At 46.6% G+C, this 18,498-nt stretch overlaps 1 protein-coding gene across 6 annotated transcripts in view; it reads right to left on the minus strand.

Moving 5' to 3' along the window:
* Positions 1–13,350, minus strand: part of Ep400 (E1A binding protein p400) — a 109,825-nt gene extending 96,475 nt beyond the window's left edge. For 4 of the 6 annotated variants that reach the window (XM_023720643.1, XM_004635847.2, XM_004635846.2 and 1 more), the window contains exons 1-2: positions 13,291–13,350; positions 7,955–9,318 (exon numbers count right to left, since the gene is read on the minus strand). In XM_023720643.1, the coding sequence (XP_023576411.1) occupies positions 7,955–9,283 (1,329 nt within the window). In that variant the 5' untranslated portion in view covers positions 9,284–9,318; positions 13,291–13,350. Of the gene's footprint in view, positions 1–5,628; positions 5,740–7,954; positions 9,319–13,290 lie in introns of all 6 variants that reach the window. The other 2 variants (XM_023720641.1, XM_023720640.1) reach the window with 1 other exon arrangement.
* Positions 13,351–18,498: the final 5,148 nt, after the last annotated feature.

Below are 18,498 nucleotides of genomic sequence, written 5' to 3' on the forward strand. Positions count from 1 at the left end.
AAATAAATAAATAAATAAATAAATAAATATTAAAAAAAAAAAAAAACCTCAGCAAACCTGAACATTTATGTATTCCATTTGTAAATCATACCTCAATTCAAAGTAATTCCAGTTTTACAGATTGACGAGGAAAAGACACAAGACGGGCATGGTGATACAGACCTATAATCTCTGCTCTCAAGAGGCCGATACAGGAGGACCATGAGTTTAAGGCCCTCCTTGGGTACATAGCCAGTTCAAGGCTGGCTTAGACTATACTATATAGTAAAATCTTGTCTCAAAAAAAGAAAGAAGAACAGGGGCGAGGAAATAGCTCAGTAAAATAAGTGCTTGCCTGGCAAGCACAAGGGCCTGAATTCAATCCCCGGTTCTGGAAAAAAAAAAAAAAAAAGAACGAAAGAAAGAAAAGAAAAGAAAGAAAATAAGAAACGAAAAAAGAAAAATCAGGCCAGGGATATAGCTCAGTGGCATAAACACCTGCCTGTCAAGAGAAAAAAATCATAAACCACAACAATAGCACAGAAATATCATTCGCATAATTCAATACCCACTGGTGATACAAGGCATGTGCAACCCACAGCTCCCATCACATCTTGGTGAAGGACCAGTGCTCCTGAGAACAGGAGGCTGGTGGGCTGCATTCATCTCTGGCCTCAGCACCACACTGGAAGTCCCTTCACAGGCCACAAAGCAAGGGAAAGGAAAAACAGACACGTGGCTAGGAAAAGAAAAGCCCTGGTCTCCTCGAAAACATGATTCTCAATGCAGGAAATCCCATGGAATCTACAACAGCAGCTCCTAACACCAATGAGTTTAGCAAAGGTGCAGAATTCTGGTTCAAATAAACACCACTGAAAAGAAGAGCTTTATTTATTGGTACAGGGTCTTGCTACACAGCTTGGACTCAAGAGTGATCCTCCTTTCACAGCCTCCCCAGGCATGTGTCACCACGCCCAGGTTCAGTAGCCAGCACAGCGCAGGGCCAGCATAGCATGCAGTACTGGGGATCGAATCCAGGTCCTTGCACTTGCCAGCTTTAGACCACCGAGCTATCTTCTCAGCCCCATATTTCTAGATACTTGCTATATACTGCTGAAAATTACCTTTTTTAGCACTATTTATAGCACCACCAAAAAAATGGCATATGTAAGTACAAACCTAACAAAGTATGTATACAAGATTAGCATGTTCAAAGTTGTGAGATGCTAATAAAAGACATCAAAAACATCAAAGAAGGCCACATTTAGGGACCAGCAGACTCACTGTGAAGTCATTACCTCTCTCAAGCTGGTCAACAGCTACCATGCAGAACTCACCAAGACCCCAGCAGGGTCCCTGCAGAGACCCACAGCTGATTCAGAACTTTGTATCAAGGGGAAAGAAAATGACTAGCGCAGTCCTGAGAAACAACACAAACGCGCAGACAGCGGACAGAGAACACACTCTGCCTCAAGGTCGGCCAGGGTGGTGCAGCAGTGGCAAGAGGCCAGCTGGGACTAGCAGGGGACAAGGCCCAGAAACAGACACACCCAGGCAGCCAAAGGATTTCTAGGCAGAGACACAAAGTCAACTGAAAGGGGAGGGTAGTCTCTTCAAGACATGGCTCGATGGGGCCGGGAGATGGCTCAGTAGAGTAAGCGCTTCCCTGGCAGGCATAAAGGCCTCAACCCCCGGTTCCACCAAAAAAAAAAAAAAAAAAAAGACATGGCTGGAATACAACTGCCCAAAAGAGGCAGAGCCGGGAAGATTGCAAACCTAAGGCCAGCCTGGGTAACCTAGCAAAATCTTGCCTCAAAATTAAAAACAAACAAAAAAACCTGAGCATGTGGTCACATCTGCAATCTTGGCATTTGAGAGGCTGAAGTAGGATTGCTCAGTTCAAAGCCAGCCTGGGCTACACAGTGAGTTCAAGACCAGCCTGAACTATGTACAGGAACACCCTACCTTAAAAAAAGAAAGAAAAGAGGCCAGGGAGATGGCTCAGTGGAATAAGTGCTTGCCTGGCAAGCGCCAAGTCCTGAGTTCAATCCCTGGTACCACCAAAAAAGGAAAGAGGACAAAAAAAAAAAAAAAAAAAAAAAAAAAGGCAGGGCTGGGCACTGGGGATGTAGCTTAGTACTCTCTGGATTCAATCCCCAGTAGCACCAAAAAAAGGGGAAAAAAAAAATAATAAAACTTCCAAAAGAAAACACAGGAGAGCAGAGTTCTCAGCTACGATATCAGATATATAATCCGCTTAAAAAATTGATATGCTAAGGGCCAGGGAGATGACTCAGTGGAACAAGTGCTTCCCTGGCGAGCGAGCGCAAGGGCCCGAGTTCAATCCCTGGTTCCACCAAAAAAAAAAAAAAAAAAAAAAAAGATATGCTATGCACTTCATCAATTTTTTGAGCAGAATCGGGGACTAAACTCAGACCCTTGCGCTTATCAGGGAAGCGCTTATTCTATGAGCCATCTCCCCAGCCCCCGAATTTAAACTGCAAAAGATAGTGTTGAGAGCTGGGTGTGGTAGTACATGCCTGTAATCCCAGCACTCAGGAGGCTGAGGCAGGAGGATCACTGAGAGAGACCAGGCTGGGCTACAAAGTGAACTCAAGGCCAGCCTAGACTGCATAGTAAGACCCTATCTCAAAAAGATCAAAAAGAAAGTGTTGGGAGAAAAACAGACTAGGGGAAAACCTGCAAATCATTTCTGACAAAAAAATCAGATATCCATATTATGAAAAGATCTTTCAAATGCAACAATAAAATTAAACTCAATAAGAAGTAAGTGAGCCATAAACAATTATTTTAGGGCTAGTGAGATGGCTCAGTGGTCTAAAGCACCTACCTAGAACAAGCTTAGCAAAGCACAGGGACCACGGTTCAATCCCCCAGCACCACACGCCAGCCAGCCCCGCCCCCTGGTGGGCCGAGCTGGCCACACACACACAAATAAATAAAATTTAAAAACAACAACAACAACAACAACAATTATTTTACAAAAGACACACAGCCAAAGATTTCAAGCAAAGGCACTCTGTCTCAGCAGCACAACAAATTGCAATACATATGTTGTACCTATCAGTACAATCCACATCGAGCCCTGATGACAAGCAGCAGCAAGGAGGTGTGCCACACCCCTGCAGGACACCAACCTGCATGGCACTCTAGAAAAGCTGGCTGTTTCTTACAAAGGGGAACATGCACTTATATGACCCAGCAATCAGCCTCCTAGGTAGGCATTTATGCAAATGAAAGCAAAGTTCATGTTCACTGAGAAATCTGTATCAGAGCAATTACAGTTGCTTTATTCAGAAATCTTAAATAGGGCTGGAGAGATGGCTCAGTGGTCTAAAGCACCTACCTAGAACAAGCTTAGCAGAGCACAGGGACCGCGGTTCAATCCCCCAGCACCACATGCCAGCCAGCCCCGCCCCCTGGTGGGCTGAGCTGGCCACACACACACACACACACACACACACACACACACTAAATAAATGTAAAAATAAATAATGTTTTTAAAATTAAAAAAAAAAAATCTTAAATAGAAGCAACCCAAGATCCTCAAAGGATGAAAGAATGAAGAAGTCACAATTTGCCTAGACCATTAAGCACCAAAAGCACTGGCAAATGCAACAAACCACATCCCCTCCAGTGTACCATAGAGAGCAAGAGCCCCCAACCCAGCCTGGAGAAGGCACACAATCACAGAGCTAGAGAACAGGGAAGTAAGTTTCCCAGGGCGAATCCAAGGAAAGGAGCAGCCATGGGTGACAGAGCTGCTATTCTCACTGTCGTGGTGGGGAGTAAATGGCTCTGTCTGAACTCATAAGCACAGACCTAAAACCAACTTTACTGAATGTAGCTAAGTCTAAATACAAACATATAAGTACTTAGTGACATATACCCTACCAGATTGAGTACCCATACATAAACGAATGTGAAACGAAGGAAGAAGGAAGGGGCTGGTGAGATGGCTCAGTGGTCTAAAGCACCTACTTAGAACAAGCTTAGCAGAGCACAGGGACCGCGGTTCAATCCCCCAGCACCACACGCCAGCCAGCCCCGCCCCCTGGTGGGCTGAGCTGCCCCCCCTCACACACACATAAATAAATAAAATTAAAAAAAAAAAAAGAAGGAAGAAGGAAGCTCATCATTATAGCAGATGCCAAAGAGCAAGCATGCTAGGAATGATGCAAGGTAGAAAGCCCACGTCAGCAAGACATGATTCAGATATAGCTCATAAATGACGCTGGAATCAGGAAGTAATGGGATGGTGCCTAATAAGATATGGGACATTTGCATAGTCTCAAAGTGTCATCATTCACCAAAGAAAAAATAAATGACTATCCTCTGTAGAAGTCTCATGAAAATCATTGTAGCCAAGTGTTCAAGATCAGCATCACCAGTCATGGGTTAAAGTGATATCATGGTCTCCTGATGTCGTAACTTCTGCGGCATCCTTCTCAAAACAATGACTAAATATAGTCCCAGTGAGTATCAGACAAGCCTACAATCCAAAGTGTCTACAAATTAGCTGGTCTGCACTCTTGGAAAACGTCAAGAGCATCAAAGACTAAGACAATGGCCCAGACTAAAGACCAAAGAGACATGAAGTCTAAACCCTGTAAGATCCTGGATTCGGAAAGGCTACAAAGAATGGCTTCAGAACAACAGACAGAATTTGAACATACACTGTGGATTGCTGGAAAATGTCCTGGCTTTGATCAATACACTGGGTTTAGGTAAAGTAACAGTCTTATTTACTAGGGATAAAGGGGCATTATGTGATGTCACATGTATGTGTGAGAGAGACTAGTGAAAACGGGTCACAAAGTCAACAACTGGTGGATTCAGACTGGGTTATCAGAGGAGTCTCTTGTGTGCCTATTACAACTTGTACATGTTTGAAATCACATCAAAATTGAAAAGAATAAACAAATATTAAAAAATCACCAATGATAAAACTGCAGTTAGAACCCCACAGAATCTATTCCAAAACTACTCAACTCTGACACTGTTTTAAATCCTGGCCTAGGGCCGGGGAGATAGCTCAGTAGAATAAGTGCTTGCCTGGCAAGCACAGAGTCCTGAGTTCAATCTCCAGTACCGCAAAAAATCAGTCAATCCATGCATCCATCCATCCTGGCCTTACCAGGGCGTACTTGCTGGCCTCCACTGGGAAGCCCATGACCCTCATATGCCCTCAGGAGTACTTCCACTCCAGCACTGCCTCTAGCTAAGAAATGGAGGGGATGCACAGCATCATCTGCTAACGCCTGTTCTTGTTCTGTTTTGCACTGTTCTCAAAACACAATGAAAGACAAAGAAAGAACAAACACTTTCACACAGCACACAAGGGACCCTGAGCACGCAATCAACAGGACTTGCAGGGCAGGTGACATGCACACTGAAAACTACTACCACACTGCAGGTGTGAGGAAAAATAGTGCAGTAAGCTCTGTGTGCTCACCGGTTCATGCAGTTTTACAGCTATATGCAAGAAGGCTTTTTTAGTTTTTAAAAATAAGGGATGGGCTCTGGAAAAAAAAAATGCCAAAGAGCAAATAGTAAATTGAAGTTTAAAATATCTGGATGAAGGAAACGTTTGGGATGAGACTAAAGTTTAGAACCATCGAAAAGTACCTGAAATGGTTGCTGCTGGGATGAAAAAGCAGCAGAAACCTTTGGCGGAAGCTGGGTTGCTATAGCAACAGGAGTCCCAGTCTGCCCATCCTTGCCTGTCACAACCTTTACCTGAGAGAAATATTTTGAGAAAAAAAGCAACATAATTTTTAAGACTGCTCAAAATTGTGTCAGAATTTCATTGCTGTCAGCTCACTGATTCAGGTGGTTAAAAATGAAATGCTTTTGTATCACATCCTATAAAAGGACACTGAACTGACAGATTTATAATATAACATCTGCCAATCTCCAGGCACTCCAGTTTGGGTGAAAGGAAACATCCTACGCTTTGAACCTTCAGATCGTAGAGTGGGAATGGCAGACTCAAGTAACAAGCCCCATGGCTCCCCAGGCCAGCTGGACCCCAGCACTGTTATCTACCCCTTGGTTCACCAAGCAAAGCACTACTGCAGTAGCAAGCTGGAAAGGGGATTTATTTCTCTTCCTACTTACAGATAAGGTGACTGAGCTAACAAAAAATGCTGGTCTAAACAAAAAGAGAACTGAATTTCACTGTTTTGTGACAATAAAGGGAAGTCCTTCAAACAGTCCTATAGACCTGAAAAACAAAAACACTCCGTCCTGGGAAGGGCGCTGCAGAAGACAGATGGCAAAGCCACAGATACGTCTATGTAGGCCAGGGAGGACGCTGGAGCAGAGACAAGCTTTTGCTCAACAAAAGCTGGTTTCTTTGCACAAGGGCTGACAAAGATTTAAATTGTTGTAGCTCTATCATAAAACAAAGTAAGCTCCACCAACATAGTGTACACTACACGACACAGAGGCACAAAATACAGTGCATTACAGTACAATTCTCTGTCACCCTGGTGTTAGGAAGCACAAATAAGAGGACCTTGGGAATGACTATGGTATGGGATCTACACCATTTATTAGAATGGTGTACCTACTGTAGCACCAAAACATATATTGTATATTTCTATCTTAAGTATCACTTAATAGGTATTTGCAGAAGTGTGGATTTCTTTTTTCCTTTTCTTTTCTTTCTTTCTTTTTTTTTTTTTTTTTTTTTGGTGAAACTGGGGATTGAACTCAGGCCCTTGCCCACTGAGCCATCTCTGCAGCCAAAAGTGTAGACTTCAAATGACACCTGTAATGCCAGCACTCTGGGAAACTGAGGCAGGAGGAATCCAAGTTGAAGCCTAGCCTGAGCAACTTAGTGAGACTTTGTCTCAAAAAATAAACAAGGCAACGTGAACAGTGAACATAAAATGCTGTGCTTATTATTATTCCCGACAAGATCTTGAGATTGTTTGATGCTTTAAATTTTTTAATTACATTTTTCTAGATGTTTTTTGGTACACTACAGTATTTTTTCCTAGAATTTAAAGTTTTCTGTGAAATTTCTGTCTTTATCTGACAGCATTAAATATTACATTTAAAATTGTTTTAAAAATTAAAAAACAAGCCAACCAGATAGCTCAGTGGGTTATAGTGCCTGCTTAGGCAGGCTAGGGACCAGGGTTCGATCCCCAGAGTGCTGTGTTGGCCCCGCTCCTGGGACGCACTGAGATGGCAAATTGATTCTGGGCACGGAGGCACATGCCTGTAATCCCAGTGCATGAGAGGCTAAAAACATGGAGGATCACTACAAGTCCAATCTTTGTAGTGAGACCCTGTAGACCCTGTACTAAGTACAAAAATCAAGTAATTAATTAATTAAAAAGCAAGATCTAAGACTATAGCGCAGTATAAATGCTGAGTATGAACCCTGGCACTATAAAATGAAATAAGTAATACATAAACAAAATTTTATAAAAATATATTCAGTGATCTATAATTTTGGCTGGTGATTTAAACTCCTTGTTAAAAACTATGTTGGCAGTTTCTCTGGACAGAGCTACGTGAGTAGCTTACTTGAGACTGGTAACCAGGTGACAGGTGCTAAGCCTTACATCTTCCACAGGACCTTCTCTGCCAGCCAAAGCAGGGCTAATAGCTGCCAGTGTCCACCAGACTCACAAACCCAGGCAAAGGAGGCAATGGGGCCACACTGGCTAAGTCATGGCCCTAGTTCCCAATGACAGCACCTAGTGCTGAGATGGCACCAATCACATCCCCGTGAGCACCCTCTTCCCAACACAGCTATCCGGGAAAAGCTCTCCCTGGCATGAAGGGAAATACTTCCTCCACCTTACCCCTCCATCAGGCCCTGATAAACCCAAAATCTGTTTAACACTCCAGGTTCAAGTTACTTTTCAACTCACTGCTACATCATTCTAATGTGCATCATACAGATCTTCTACACTACTGAGCTTTTGTTTCTTACCTCATCGTTGATAACCTCAGATTTTTCCTCCTCATCCTCTTCTTCCTCCTCTTCTTCCTCAATGTCCAAATCGTTCTGCCTAAGATATGCTTGCAAGGGGGCATAATGTTTCTTCTTAAAGGCTAGGAAATCCATCATGTTCCCCTGAAGATGTTGTAAGAAAAACAGTTCGATCAGATACTCCTTGAAGGCCTCCCTGAGCACCTCCATCTCCTTGTAATGGTAGTCCAGGCACTGCTTCCGCATCTGCGCCATCTCCTGGGAGGCTGGAGGGATCTCCTCCAGCTTCTTGGGAACTTTCTTCACTCCTGAACTGCCCGAAGATGGGAGGGGGAGGCTGGAAAGGCCTGGGGGCATGGCAGTTCTGGACGGGCTGGTGGGTGGTGGAGGGGATGTCATCCCGAATGCCGAGGGCCCCCCGACCCCAGGGAGCAGCATGCCAGGAGCCCTCTCAAATCCCATAGGTCTGCTCGGTGGCTGTCCCTGCAGTGCCTGCTGCTGGATCAACTGGCCCTGGATGATGCTGCTAATCTGGGGTGGCAGGCTCGCTGTGGTGATGTGGCCTGGACTGGCCAGGGGCTGCAGGCTGGCCCCACCTGCAGCTGCAGGACTCTGGGGCCCCAGATGATGAATAGTGCCTCCCGACTGTGCATGTGGTTGGGACAGTCTCCGTTCACGGGCCACAATGGGAGTTCCTGAATGCTGGAGTTGGACCTGGGCTCCCTGAGCCATCGGGGCGAGGCCTGGTGCCTCCTGAAACACAAAATGCCCGCCACTGGACGGGCTCAAGCTGATCTGCCTCACAAGCACACTGGCATCCACAAAGCCTCCAGTGGGGCTGCTGCTGCATATGCCCAGCCCTGGGCCTGGGGCCCCAGCACGCACACTCTGCAGGGCCTGCCCAGGGCCCGGGCTGGGCTGCGTGGGGCTCTGTGTCTGGACCTGCTGGGATAGGGGAGAGGTAACTTGGATGTATGATGGGGAGCCATGCTCAAACCGCCTCTGCTGTGCACTGAACTGGAAGCCTGGCGAGGTAGGGCTGGGCAGCGGCAGGGGGGCCAGTGTAATCTGCTGGTTTCCTCCCACGACAGGACCGACGTTCTGCAGGGTGATGTTCACATTCTGCCCAGCCACGGGACTTCTGCTCATCAGCTGCTGTATCTGGTACCCAGGTGACTGGGGTGCAGATGGGCTGGCTGATGGAGCAAAGGGTGCCGCAGGGGATGGGGGCAGGTTTGGATGAGCCGGCTGCTCTTCCTCGCTGCCTGTAAAGGACCTGGACCTCTGCAGCGGATGCTGGACATTCTGAGGACCACTGCCATGGTGCATTATCACCTCCCTCTGCTATCCCACGTAATATTCTCCTAGGAAATCAAAATTAAAAGCAAGTTACTGGGAAGCAGATAAAATTGCTTGATTGCCACTTAGTACAATTACCACCTGCCGCCTATGGAAGCTATTCCAAAGGTATGAGCCCACTAGCAGCTGAATAAGACCACAAGGCATCTTACTAATGCACCCCCCAAAAAGGACAGGAGCCCATCTACATCATACCCACAGACTACTTTTCTCTCTCTTTCCTTGCCACCCAAGATGTGGGAGAAAGGTCAAAGGAAAAAAGGTCAAGAGAAGAAGGTAGCACTGGGCCAGGTTGTGAAGAAGCATGAGACCAACATGCTGATTTGGTAACAGCCTGAGGACTTTAGCAGTGAACGGGACATGGAGCCCAAAAGGGACTTCACCCACTATGTCCAGTGATCCTGTGGCATCCAGCTGCAGCACCGAAGGGCTCTCCTCTAAGCAGGCTGACAGCGCCTCCTGCAACTCACTGTGCCCAGCCTTATACATTCAAAGTCACACAGCTGCCTGAGCTGGCCCAGAGGACAGACCTGAGATGGAGCAGACAGTTGGCCTGAGTAGGGGGAAAAAACTGCCAGCAGAGAAGACAGCCCCACCAAGAAACAGCCAATCCTTAGAGTAGGGGGTCAATGTACAAAAGGGGCCCATCAAGGAAGGAGAGGGTGGAGAACACCCAGCATTAGATCTTGCCAACTCTGCAACCTCTACAGGGATGGGGCCAGAATGTGGGGACCACTGTGTAGGGAACTCCTCAGGCACTAAAGTAGTTTTCTCCCCATGAGAAACAATGATTCAAATGCAGTGACAGATGCACCAACTAGCACCCGATCCAGAACCAAGTCCCCAGGAGTTACTGGACAATACCCAAAAAAGGGCAGCTGTTCCTGAGAGCCAACCGACTCCTGGCAAGAAGAAGAAGTAGATCAAGGAAACCTCAATCTCAAAAGGATGGAACTGTGTGGTGGGTACCAGGCTGAGCAGGGGCTACCACACAGCTGCTCCAGCACTGTCAGGGACTAGCTTCTCACCTTCCTGGGGTTTCTGATGCCCCAACCCTGACCAGACAGTGACCAAAGGGCTTCCTCCTGCTCCTCCAAGACAGACTGCGCCCCTTACATCTTCAGAGCATCACTGCTTACAACAAAATGGACCGGGGATAAAGAAATCATGAACCTGAAGAAGGTACAAAACTTAAGAGAACTCTTGCAGTCCTGAATCCCAAATTGAACTGTGACATGCGTGAAATCAAAATTATATAATTTACAAATGCATGAATCTATTCCTAGCACACATCACAAACAAGCGCAAATTTAAACGGGGGAAAAGTCACAGTCTGACTGCAATGTAAGTCCCCAAAGACAGAGCTGAAAATCCAGGCCAACTCAGCCAACTGAAGGGAAAGGAGGAGCAACGAGAGGAAGAGCCTGTGCTGCCCACTCAGCCCTCTGCTCTCACACTGTGGTGCTGTGGGGACCTCTGCTGTGCTCACTGCCTACCAAAGAGCTCCTTCCTTCATCTCTTAAAGCAAACGATGAGGGCAGTGAGAGCCTAGAAAAACCGCTGAGCAGACACATGCAGCTGTGTTTGGATTACATGTAGAATACCCTAAGGCATCAAGGTCACCAGTGGGAAAAGAAACACAGGCACAGAGGTTCTTTAAGATTCATTGGGGCTGGGGAGATAGCTCAGTAGAATAAGTGCTTGCATGGCAAGTGCAAGGACCTGAGTTCAATTCCCGGTTCGCCCCCCACCCCAAAAAAATCGTTACGTCCATGTACCAGTTCTCCACAATAAATGTGTCCATTTATATATGGTAAATGTGTACTAATAGGGGCCGGGAGATGGCTCAGTGGAATAAGGCTTCCCTGGCAAGTGCAAGGGCCTGAGTTCAATCCCCGGTTCCACCCAAAAAAAAAAAAAAAGAAGAAGTTGACAAAAACGCTAAGTCCAGTAGAAAACAGGCGAGAAAAGACCATCTGCAAAACAAGAAAAATATCAATTTTGCTGGGCATGGTGGCGCATCCCTGTAATCCCAGCACTCTGGAGGCAGAGGCAGGAGGATCACTGTGAATTCGAGGCCAGCTTGGGCTACAAAGTGAGCTTAAGGCCAACCTGAACAGCATAGTGAGACTTTGTCTAAAAAAAAAAAAAAAAATCAATTTAACAGTGCAGCAAGGCTTGGTGGCACACTGTGGAAATCAGTGTGGTAATTCCTCAAAAAAACCAGTGCCTGTCATCCTGGCACTCAGGAGGCTGTAGCAGGAAGATTGCTGCAAATTCGAAGGCAGCCTGGGCTACATAATGAGTTTTAAACAAGAAGGAAAAGAAAACAGCTCAATACTTCAGAGAATTGGGTCCCTTCCACCTGTCACTAATAAACACAACACAAAGTATTTCTCCAGCCCCCATGAGCAAGATCCCTGGCTCTCTACTTTCTCACGCTGCTGGAGTACAGCTGGGATGCAGGGTTGGGAGCTGGGAGTTCACAAGCCAAAACCATTTCTCGGAAAGTGAGGTACAAACAAAAGTGCAGAAGTAAGGGGCATCACGATGATCCCATCACCCTTGACTCAGTAATCCTACCTCTGAGAAATCTATCCTAGGTAGATTAATCCACCAACTAAAAACACACATGTATAGCTGGGTGCAGTAGACAATAATCCCAGTACCTGGAGGCTGAGGCAGGGAGACTGAGTTTGAGGCTAGCCAGAGCAATTTAGCAAGATCTTGTCTCAAACTATAAAAATGAAAAGGGCTAAGGATCGTCTCTGTTGGTGGGAGTGTAAACTGGTGCAACCACCATGGAAATTACTGTGGTCATTCCTCAAAATACCAGGATTGGAGGTCCCATTTGACCCAGCTACTCCCCTTCCAGGTATTTTTCCAGAAAAAATGAAACAATCATACCACAGCAATATATGTGCACCCATGTTTATAGCAGTGCAATTTTTCACAGCTAAAATCTTATCAACATCTCACTTGGAAGTTGCTTAGTGTAAAAAACTGATATAAGATCCAAAAGGTACAACAGATATTGTGAAAGGGAAAGAATTGCTTAAAAGGAAAGAACAACTGGGATGGGAAAAAGAAAAGAAGGAGTGGCAATGTATATACTCACACAAGGCAGCTAAGATAATTGTATTACTAATTTTTATCAGTTCATTGAAAGGAACAGTTAGTGCTTATATTGTTATCAATTCTGCATGCCTATACCGCGTAATCTGAGCAACTACTTTAAGATCGTTATCTTATACGTAACGTAATAACTATTGTTAATTTCCTGTCATTTTGCTTTGAAATTGTGTATTTTTTTACTGTTTTGTTTTGTTTTGCTTCCTCTCCTTAAAATAAAATAAAAAATAATTAAAAAAAGAGCTGGCCATGTAGTGCACTGTGGAAACTCTGGGTTCAGTCCCCAGCACTGAGCAGGGGAAAAAAGAAGGCAAAGGTGTAACCAATAAGTTCTATGTAAGTGATGGCAAAACTTTTGGCACTTTCAGTAACAAGACTGCCTAGAGGGAGAATATGTAACAAAGATGGAAAGTGTTCACATTTTTGTTTTGTTTTTCAAGACAGAGACTTGCTGGATAGATAGCCCATGCTGGTTCTGAACCTATACGTAATCCAAGCTGGCCTTAAATTCATGAGCCTCCTGCTTCAGCCTCTGGGATCCTAGGCATGTGCTACAATTCCCAGACAAACTCCTTCATTCCCTTGCTGGGCCTTGAATGAAGAACGTGCATAATGAGCTACATTCCCAGTCCTTTTATTTTTTTCTCAGGCAGAAATTCACTAAATTGCCCAGTTGGAGTCCAACTTGCAACCCTCCTGCCTCAAACTTCTAGAGACCTAGGATTATAGGTCACACACACCATCAAGTGAGAAAAGCAGATATTAACTGTGCAGGTTTATCACTACTATATAAAAATTCTCAACAGAAAGAGTTCACTGAGACACATCAAAATGTTAATACTGACCTCCCTGATGAACTGTGGCACAGCCACACAAGAGGCCACGGCCGCTGCCACCACAGCACAGGGAATGCGAGCCCAGAGGCCACACCAGCCGTCCAGCTCAGACCACACCTATGGTCACTGGCAGGACAATCTGGAGAAGGCAAAATCACAGGGCCAAAGATTAGGGAAGGACAAACAGGACAGACTGAAAGATGCGGGAGGAGGCTGCTTCTACAGCTTGGCTTCTAACAGTGATTATACTAAGATGAAAAGTATGCAACAAAAACAGCAGAACCGCACAGCAAAAATCATGAATTTTTAATATAAGTGAATTATACCTTGATTGTTTAACAAAATGATTTCAGACTTAAGTGAACTTATACCTGAGTTAGAGAAACAAACACAACTATACAGAAACTTTGTCTAAAGACACGTCCAAAAAATAAGATGCTGGCACCCCAACCAGAGCAGCACACCGGCTACCACCACGCACGGTTTTTAGCTGGCTGTGCGTCTTACTCTCTCTCTCAGTCCTCTTCTATCACACTGGACTTGCACAGACACATGGGACAGCTGTCACGCTCACTTCAGAGTGATCAGACTGTGTCCCGAACCATCCCCTCTGCCAGTCACTCTGAAAGGTACCTCACCCTGCTGCAGAAGGCTGCCACAGATCTGGGCTTCTCTGTCCCTCTCCCTACCTGCTCCAGCTACACTGTGCTCCTCTGGACTTCCACAGGGCATCTTTCTAGATTTCACAAGGACAGCCAGCCAAATAGCTCAGCAGATTAAAGCACCTGCGAGCAGACACAGAGGCAGGAGCAGGGGCCGGGGACCCGATTCCCAGGGCCTGCTGAGAAGGCAATTGAGACTGGGCGTGGCGAGCATGTCTATAATCCCAGCTCATGGGAGGCTGTAAACAGGCGGATCACTACGAGTCCAATCTAGTAGTGAGACCCTGAACACCCTGTAGACCCTTCCCTAAATAACAAAAAAAAAATAAGGGGAATGAGACTAGGTGGTAGCTGACTGTGTCTCACTTATGCTCTCAATAGCAGCAGTCCTTAACCTTCTTTGGACCAGACAGGTTTCATGGAGGACAATGGGGGTCACAGTGCAGAATCAGTGGAAGCCCCAAACTGTTGTCCTGCAACTAGGTGATCTCATCTGATGGATGGTGGGGGATAGTAACATCCAAAGTGTGTTACTTTGGGGCTGGTGAGATGGCTCAGTGGTCTAAAGCACCTGCTTGGAACAAGCTTGGCAAAGCAGAGGGACCACGGTTCAATCCCCCAGCACCACATGCCAGCCAGCCCCGCCCCCTGGTGGGCTGAGCTGGTCACACACACACACACACACACACACTCACACACAAATAAATGTTAAAAAAAAAAAGTGTGTTACTTGTGCCTAATCTAGTCTGCAATCTCAGTTTAGTAGCTGGCACTGCAGAAAACCCTGCTTCACAAAGACAGAATGTTAGAAACAGAAGCAGGCTTTTCAGTGTTTTGTGGCAATCTCAGGGTATTACATCTTGACTTTAATCCAGCACATATAGAGATTTAAAATTATTTCAAACATACCTTTTGCCTGTTTTTTGCTTTTTGACAGAGTGTCTCACTATGTAGCCCAGAATGGCCTTGATCTGTAACAATCCTACCACACAAGCGCTGGAGTTTCAGGCATGAGCCACAATGCTCGACTTCAAATACACATTTTTTTTTCAATGTATTTAGTACAAGGCCTACAGGGTCTCACTACACAGATCAGACTCATAGTGATCCTCCTGTTTTCAGCCTCCCAAGCGCTGGGATTATAGGCATGGTGGAGTCTCAGTCCCTGTCTCAGTGCACCCACGGGCATGCTGGCACGCTGGGAATTGAACCCAGTCCGAGCCTGCCTACGCAGGCGCTTTAATCCACTGAGCTATCTGGCTAGCCTTAAATGTACTTTTAAGGCCACATTGTCTGCACTCTCGGGCGACCGCTCCTCTTCTAGCACCCACAAAGTCAGTCTCCAGCCTCGGTCACAGATGGGCTGCAGATCCACTCCTGCCCAGCTCAGGGCTCTGTCTCTGGAGGCTGAGGGGTACAGTGCTCAAGCTCTGCTGAGAGCTCATCGGTGATGGTGACCCGCCGGGAGGAAGGAGGCCCTGGCTCAGGCTCTTTCGCAGTCTCCCTAGTGTCTGAGGCTCGCCAGAACTCCCAGCGCTCACTGTCACCCTGTAATTCCCACTGAACTGTACCTGACAACCCAAACACAGTTGTCGTTCTCCCGAGTTGCCGAGCGGCTTGAATGTGGCACAGGAGTAAATTCTGCAACCCATTCCACGTCCCTGAAATGTGCTGTCAGGGTGAGCACTTGTTTAAAAGAAATCTCTGAAGCGGCTCTCCTGACTCAGGACTCTGGCTAGAGGTCAGCCTTTACAGAGCAACCTCAGTTCTGGGTAAAGGAGACGAGTGTGCTCTGCGTCCATCTCACAGATGTATGCCAACTGACAGAAATTAAAGATATGCATTTTAATGTAACCAATCATCTTTTTTTTTTTTTGGCGGAACCAGGGATCGAACTCAGGCCCTTGCGCTTGCCAGGGAAGCGCTTCATCTTCCTGGCCCCTCAATCATTTTACTCACAACCTGTAGGACCCTGCTAAATCCGGGTGACATTTTTCAGCTAGGTACTATTTTCAGCCTTATGGGCGATACACTGCAAAGACTCACACTCAGCAGCTACCTCTTCAACCTGACCCCAGAACCAGAAGGCCATCCAATCACAGCAGCCACAAAAGGAGAGGTCCAGCTCTCCTGCGGTGCGGTCACTCAAAGACTTGAATATGGAGCATGCCTGTATTCCCAGCACTAGGAGGCTTACAACAAAAGCATCACTGTTAAGTCTGAGCTGCACAGTGAAACCCTGTACCAAATACATAAAATTAAAAAAAAAAAAGACTTCAATAGACCTGCAGTGTGGCGGGTGCACGTCCTTGTGCACATCTTGGAACACCAGCTGCACAAAAGACAAGCACTGCTGCCTTCTGGGACACTAAGACTCGTCAGCCTGGGCTGTGGGTCTCAGGGCACGTGAGCCCTGACAAGTGTACCTCACTATCCCATGCTAGCCCCCAACCACACAGGGACAAAGGAGCACATGTGGCCTCTGAATGACAACCCCCTCAGAGCTCGGGTAGATGTCCTCAGCAGCAGGCAGGACCAGTTCTTCACCCACAGAAAAGACTTCCTGGCTTTAACAATGCGGCTGCCACCAAGAACTATGCCTTCAGTCACCTGCATTTGATGGCACAAGGCACAGTGGCTGCTTCTGTTCTTGGGTTCACGTTTCTTTGGGAAAACTTTAGGGCAGGGCACTTGGTCTCCCTTAGTGAGCACCGACAAAGCTCTTGCAGCTTCTGCAGAGCTAGTTACCAAAACACCTAACCTCTCTTATAGCAGCAAATCAAGAGCTTCAGTATGACTCTTGGCAGTACATTTTCTGTTAGGCACAGCTTCTTTTTGTGGTAGTCTGAGAGTCCTTTACTGTCTCCTTACTGGGTCTTTAACATTCCTAAAAAGCTCCCCAGTGATGGCTGTTTTTCTCTCATTTTGTCCAGGGCCAGCCTATGGACTCCCAAAACTGTGACTGAGAATGTGGAAAGAAGGCAGAGATGGAAATATTAAATGAATACCAGGAGAGCTACATGTGGATAAACAGACTGAAGTGCCTGCGTAGGCAGGCTCAGCACGGGTTTGCGCCCTGGCTTGCCCCGCCCCCAGGGCACACGGAGGCGGCTAATGATTCCAGGCATGGCGGGCGCGCCTGTAATCCCAGTGCTTGGGATGCTGAAAACAGGAGGCTCACTAGGAGTCTGATCTATGCAGTGAGACCCTGTACCAAATACAAACAAATAAAACATAAACATGAAGTGTGAGCTCCTGACAACGCTACCACGGAGGTAGCTCTGCTGTCCCCTGCAGCTCCCCGAAGTGCCGGTGGAGGTCTGCGTGCAGCTGACTTCTCAGTCTGTGCAGTGACACTTCTCTGCCCACATTCACCTGTACCTGCAGCTGCTCCCAGCAAACCAGGGGGCCTCAGCTCTGCCCAGATGCTCAGGCATCAGATTCCCACAAGCAAGTGAAACCCAGATCCCCAGCAAGCACAAGTGCAGCAGGAGCCGTGCTCCGCGCTCCCCCAAGTATCTTACAGGAGGTGGCGCTCAGGCGGTGCTGTAAACATGGTAGATGAGGGGCTACAAGTGGTTAAGAGTACGCACAAAACTGCACCAGCCTGCTACTTACCTCCTACTGTGGGTCTCAGCTCCTGACAGGCCACAACTGCTATCATAACCTGTTAGACCCCTGCTCTAGTGTGTGCCACCCATTGCATAGCAAATGACAGGATTTCATTCTTTATGGCTGAATACTGCTCCACTGTATGCGCGCGCACACACACCCCACACACACCCTGCGTTTTCTCTGGGCACCTGAACCAGATCCTGTACACTGGCCCTGGTGAATACTGCCATAATAAACACCGGTAAGCAGTGTCTCCTGGTAGACACTGACTTCATTTCCTTTGGCTATAACTCAGGACAGGATTTGCTGGATCATGCAGCAGTTCCATTTTTAGGTTCAGTTCAGTTTTTGTTGCCATTTTGTGGAGCTAGAAATGAAACCTAGGACTTCCTGTGTGCTAGGCAAGCGCTCTACCACTAAGTTAAAGCTCCAACCCCATTTTTAGTTGTCTTGTTCTCCTGTTTGTTTTGGGCAGAGATAGGACTTGAACTCGGACTTTTACACTGCACTACTGATTTTTCTGTTTTTGAGACAGGGTCTCACTAAGTTGCTAAGCTGCCAGGCTGAGGTCAAACTTGCAATCCTCCTGTCTTAGCTTCCCAAAATGTTAGGATTACAGACCTGCTGCATCAAGCCTGGCATTTTTAGTTTTTTGAAGAATTTTCAATACTGTTCTCCAGGAGAGGATATAGCTCAGTGGTATAAGCACCTGCTTGGCAAGCACAGGGTCCAGAGTTCAATCCCCAGTACCAGGAAACAAACAAACAAACAAACAAACAAAGAACCGACCAACACTGTTTGCCACAGGGACCATAGTAGTTTACATTCCCACCAAGAATTCACTGGTTTCCAGGGCCGGGGAGATGGCTCAGTAGAATAAGCGCTTCCCTGGCAAGTGCAAGGGTCTGAGTTCAATCCCAGGTTCCACCAAAAAAAAAAA

This window comes from Octodon degus, unplaced genomic scaffold (genome assembly GCF_000260255.1).
Source record: "Octodon degus isolate 3935 unplaced genomic scaffold, OctDeg1.0 scaffold00076, whole genome shotgun sequence".
Classification (NCBI taxonomy): domain Eukaryota; kingdom Metazoa; phylum Chordata; class Mammalia; order Rodentia; family Octodontidae; genus Octodon; species Octodon degus.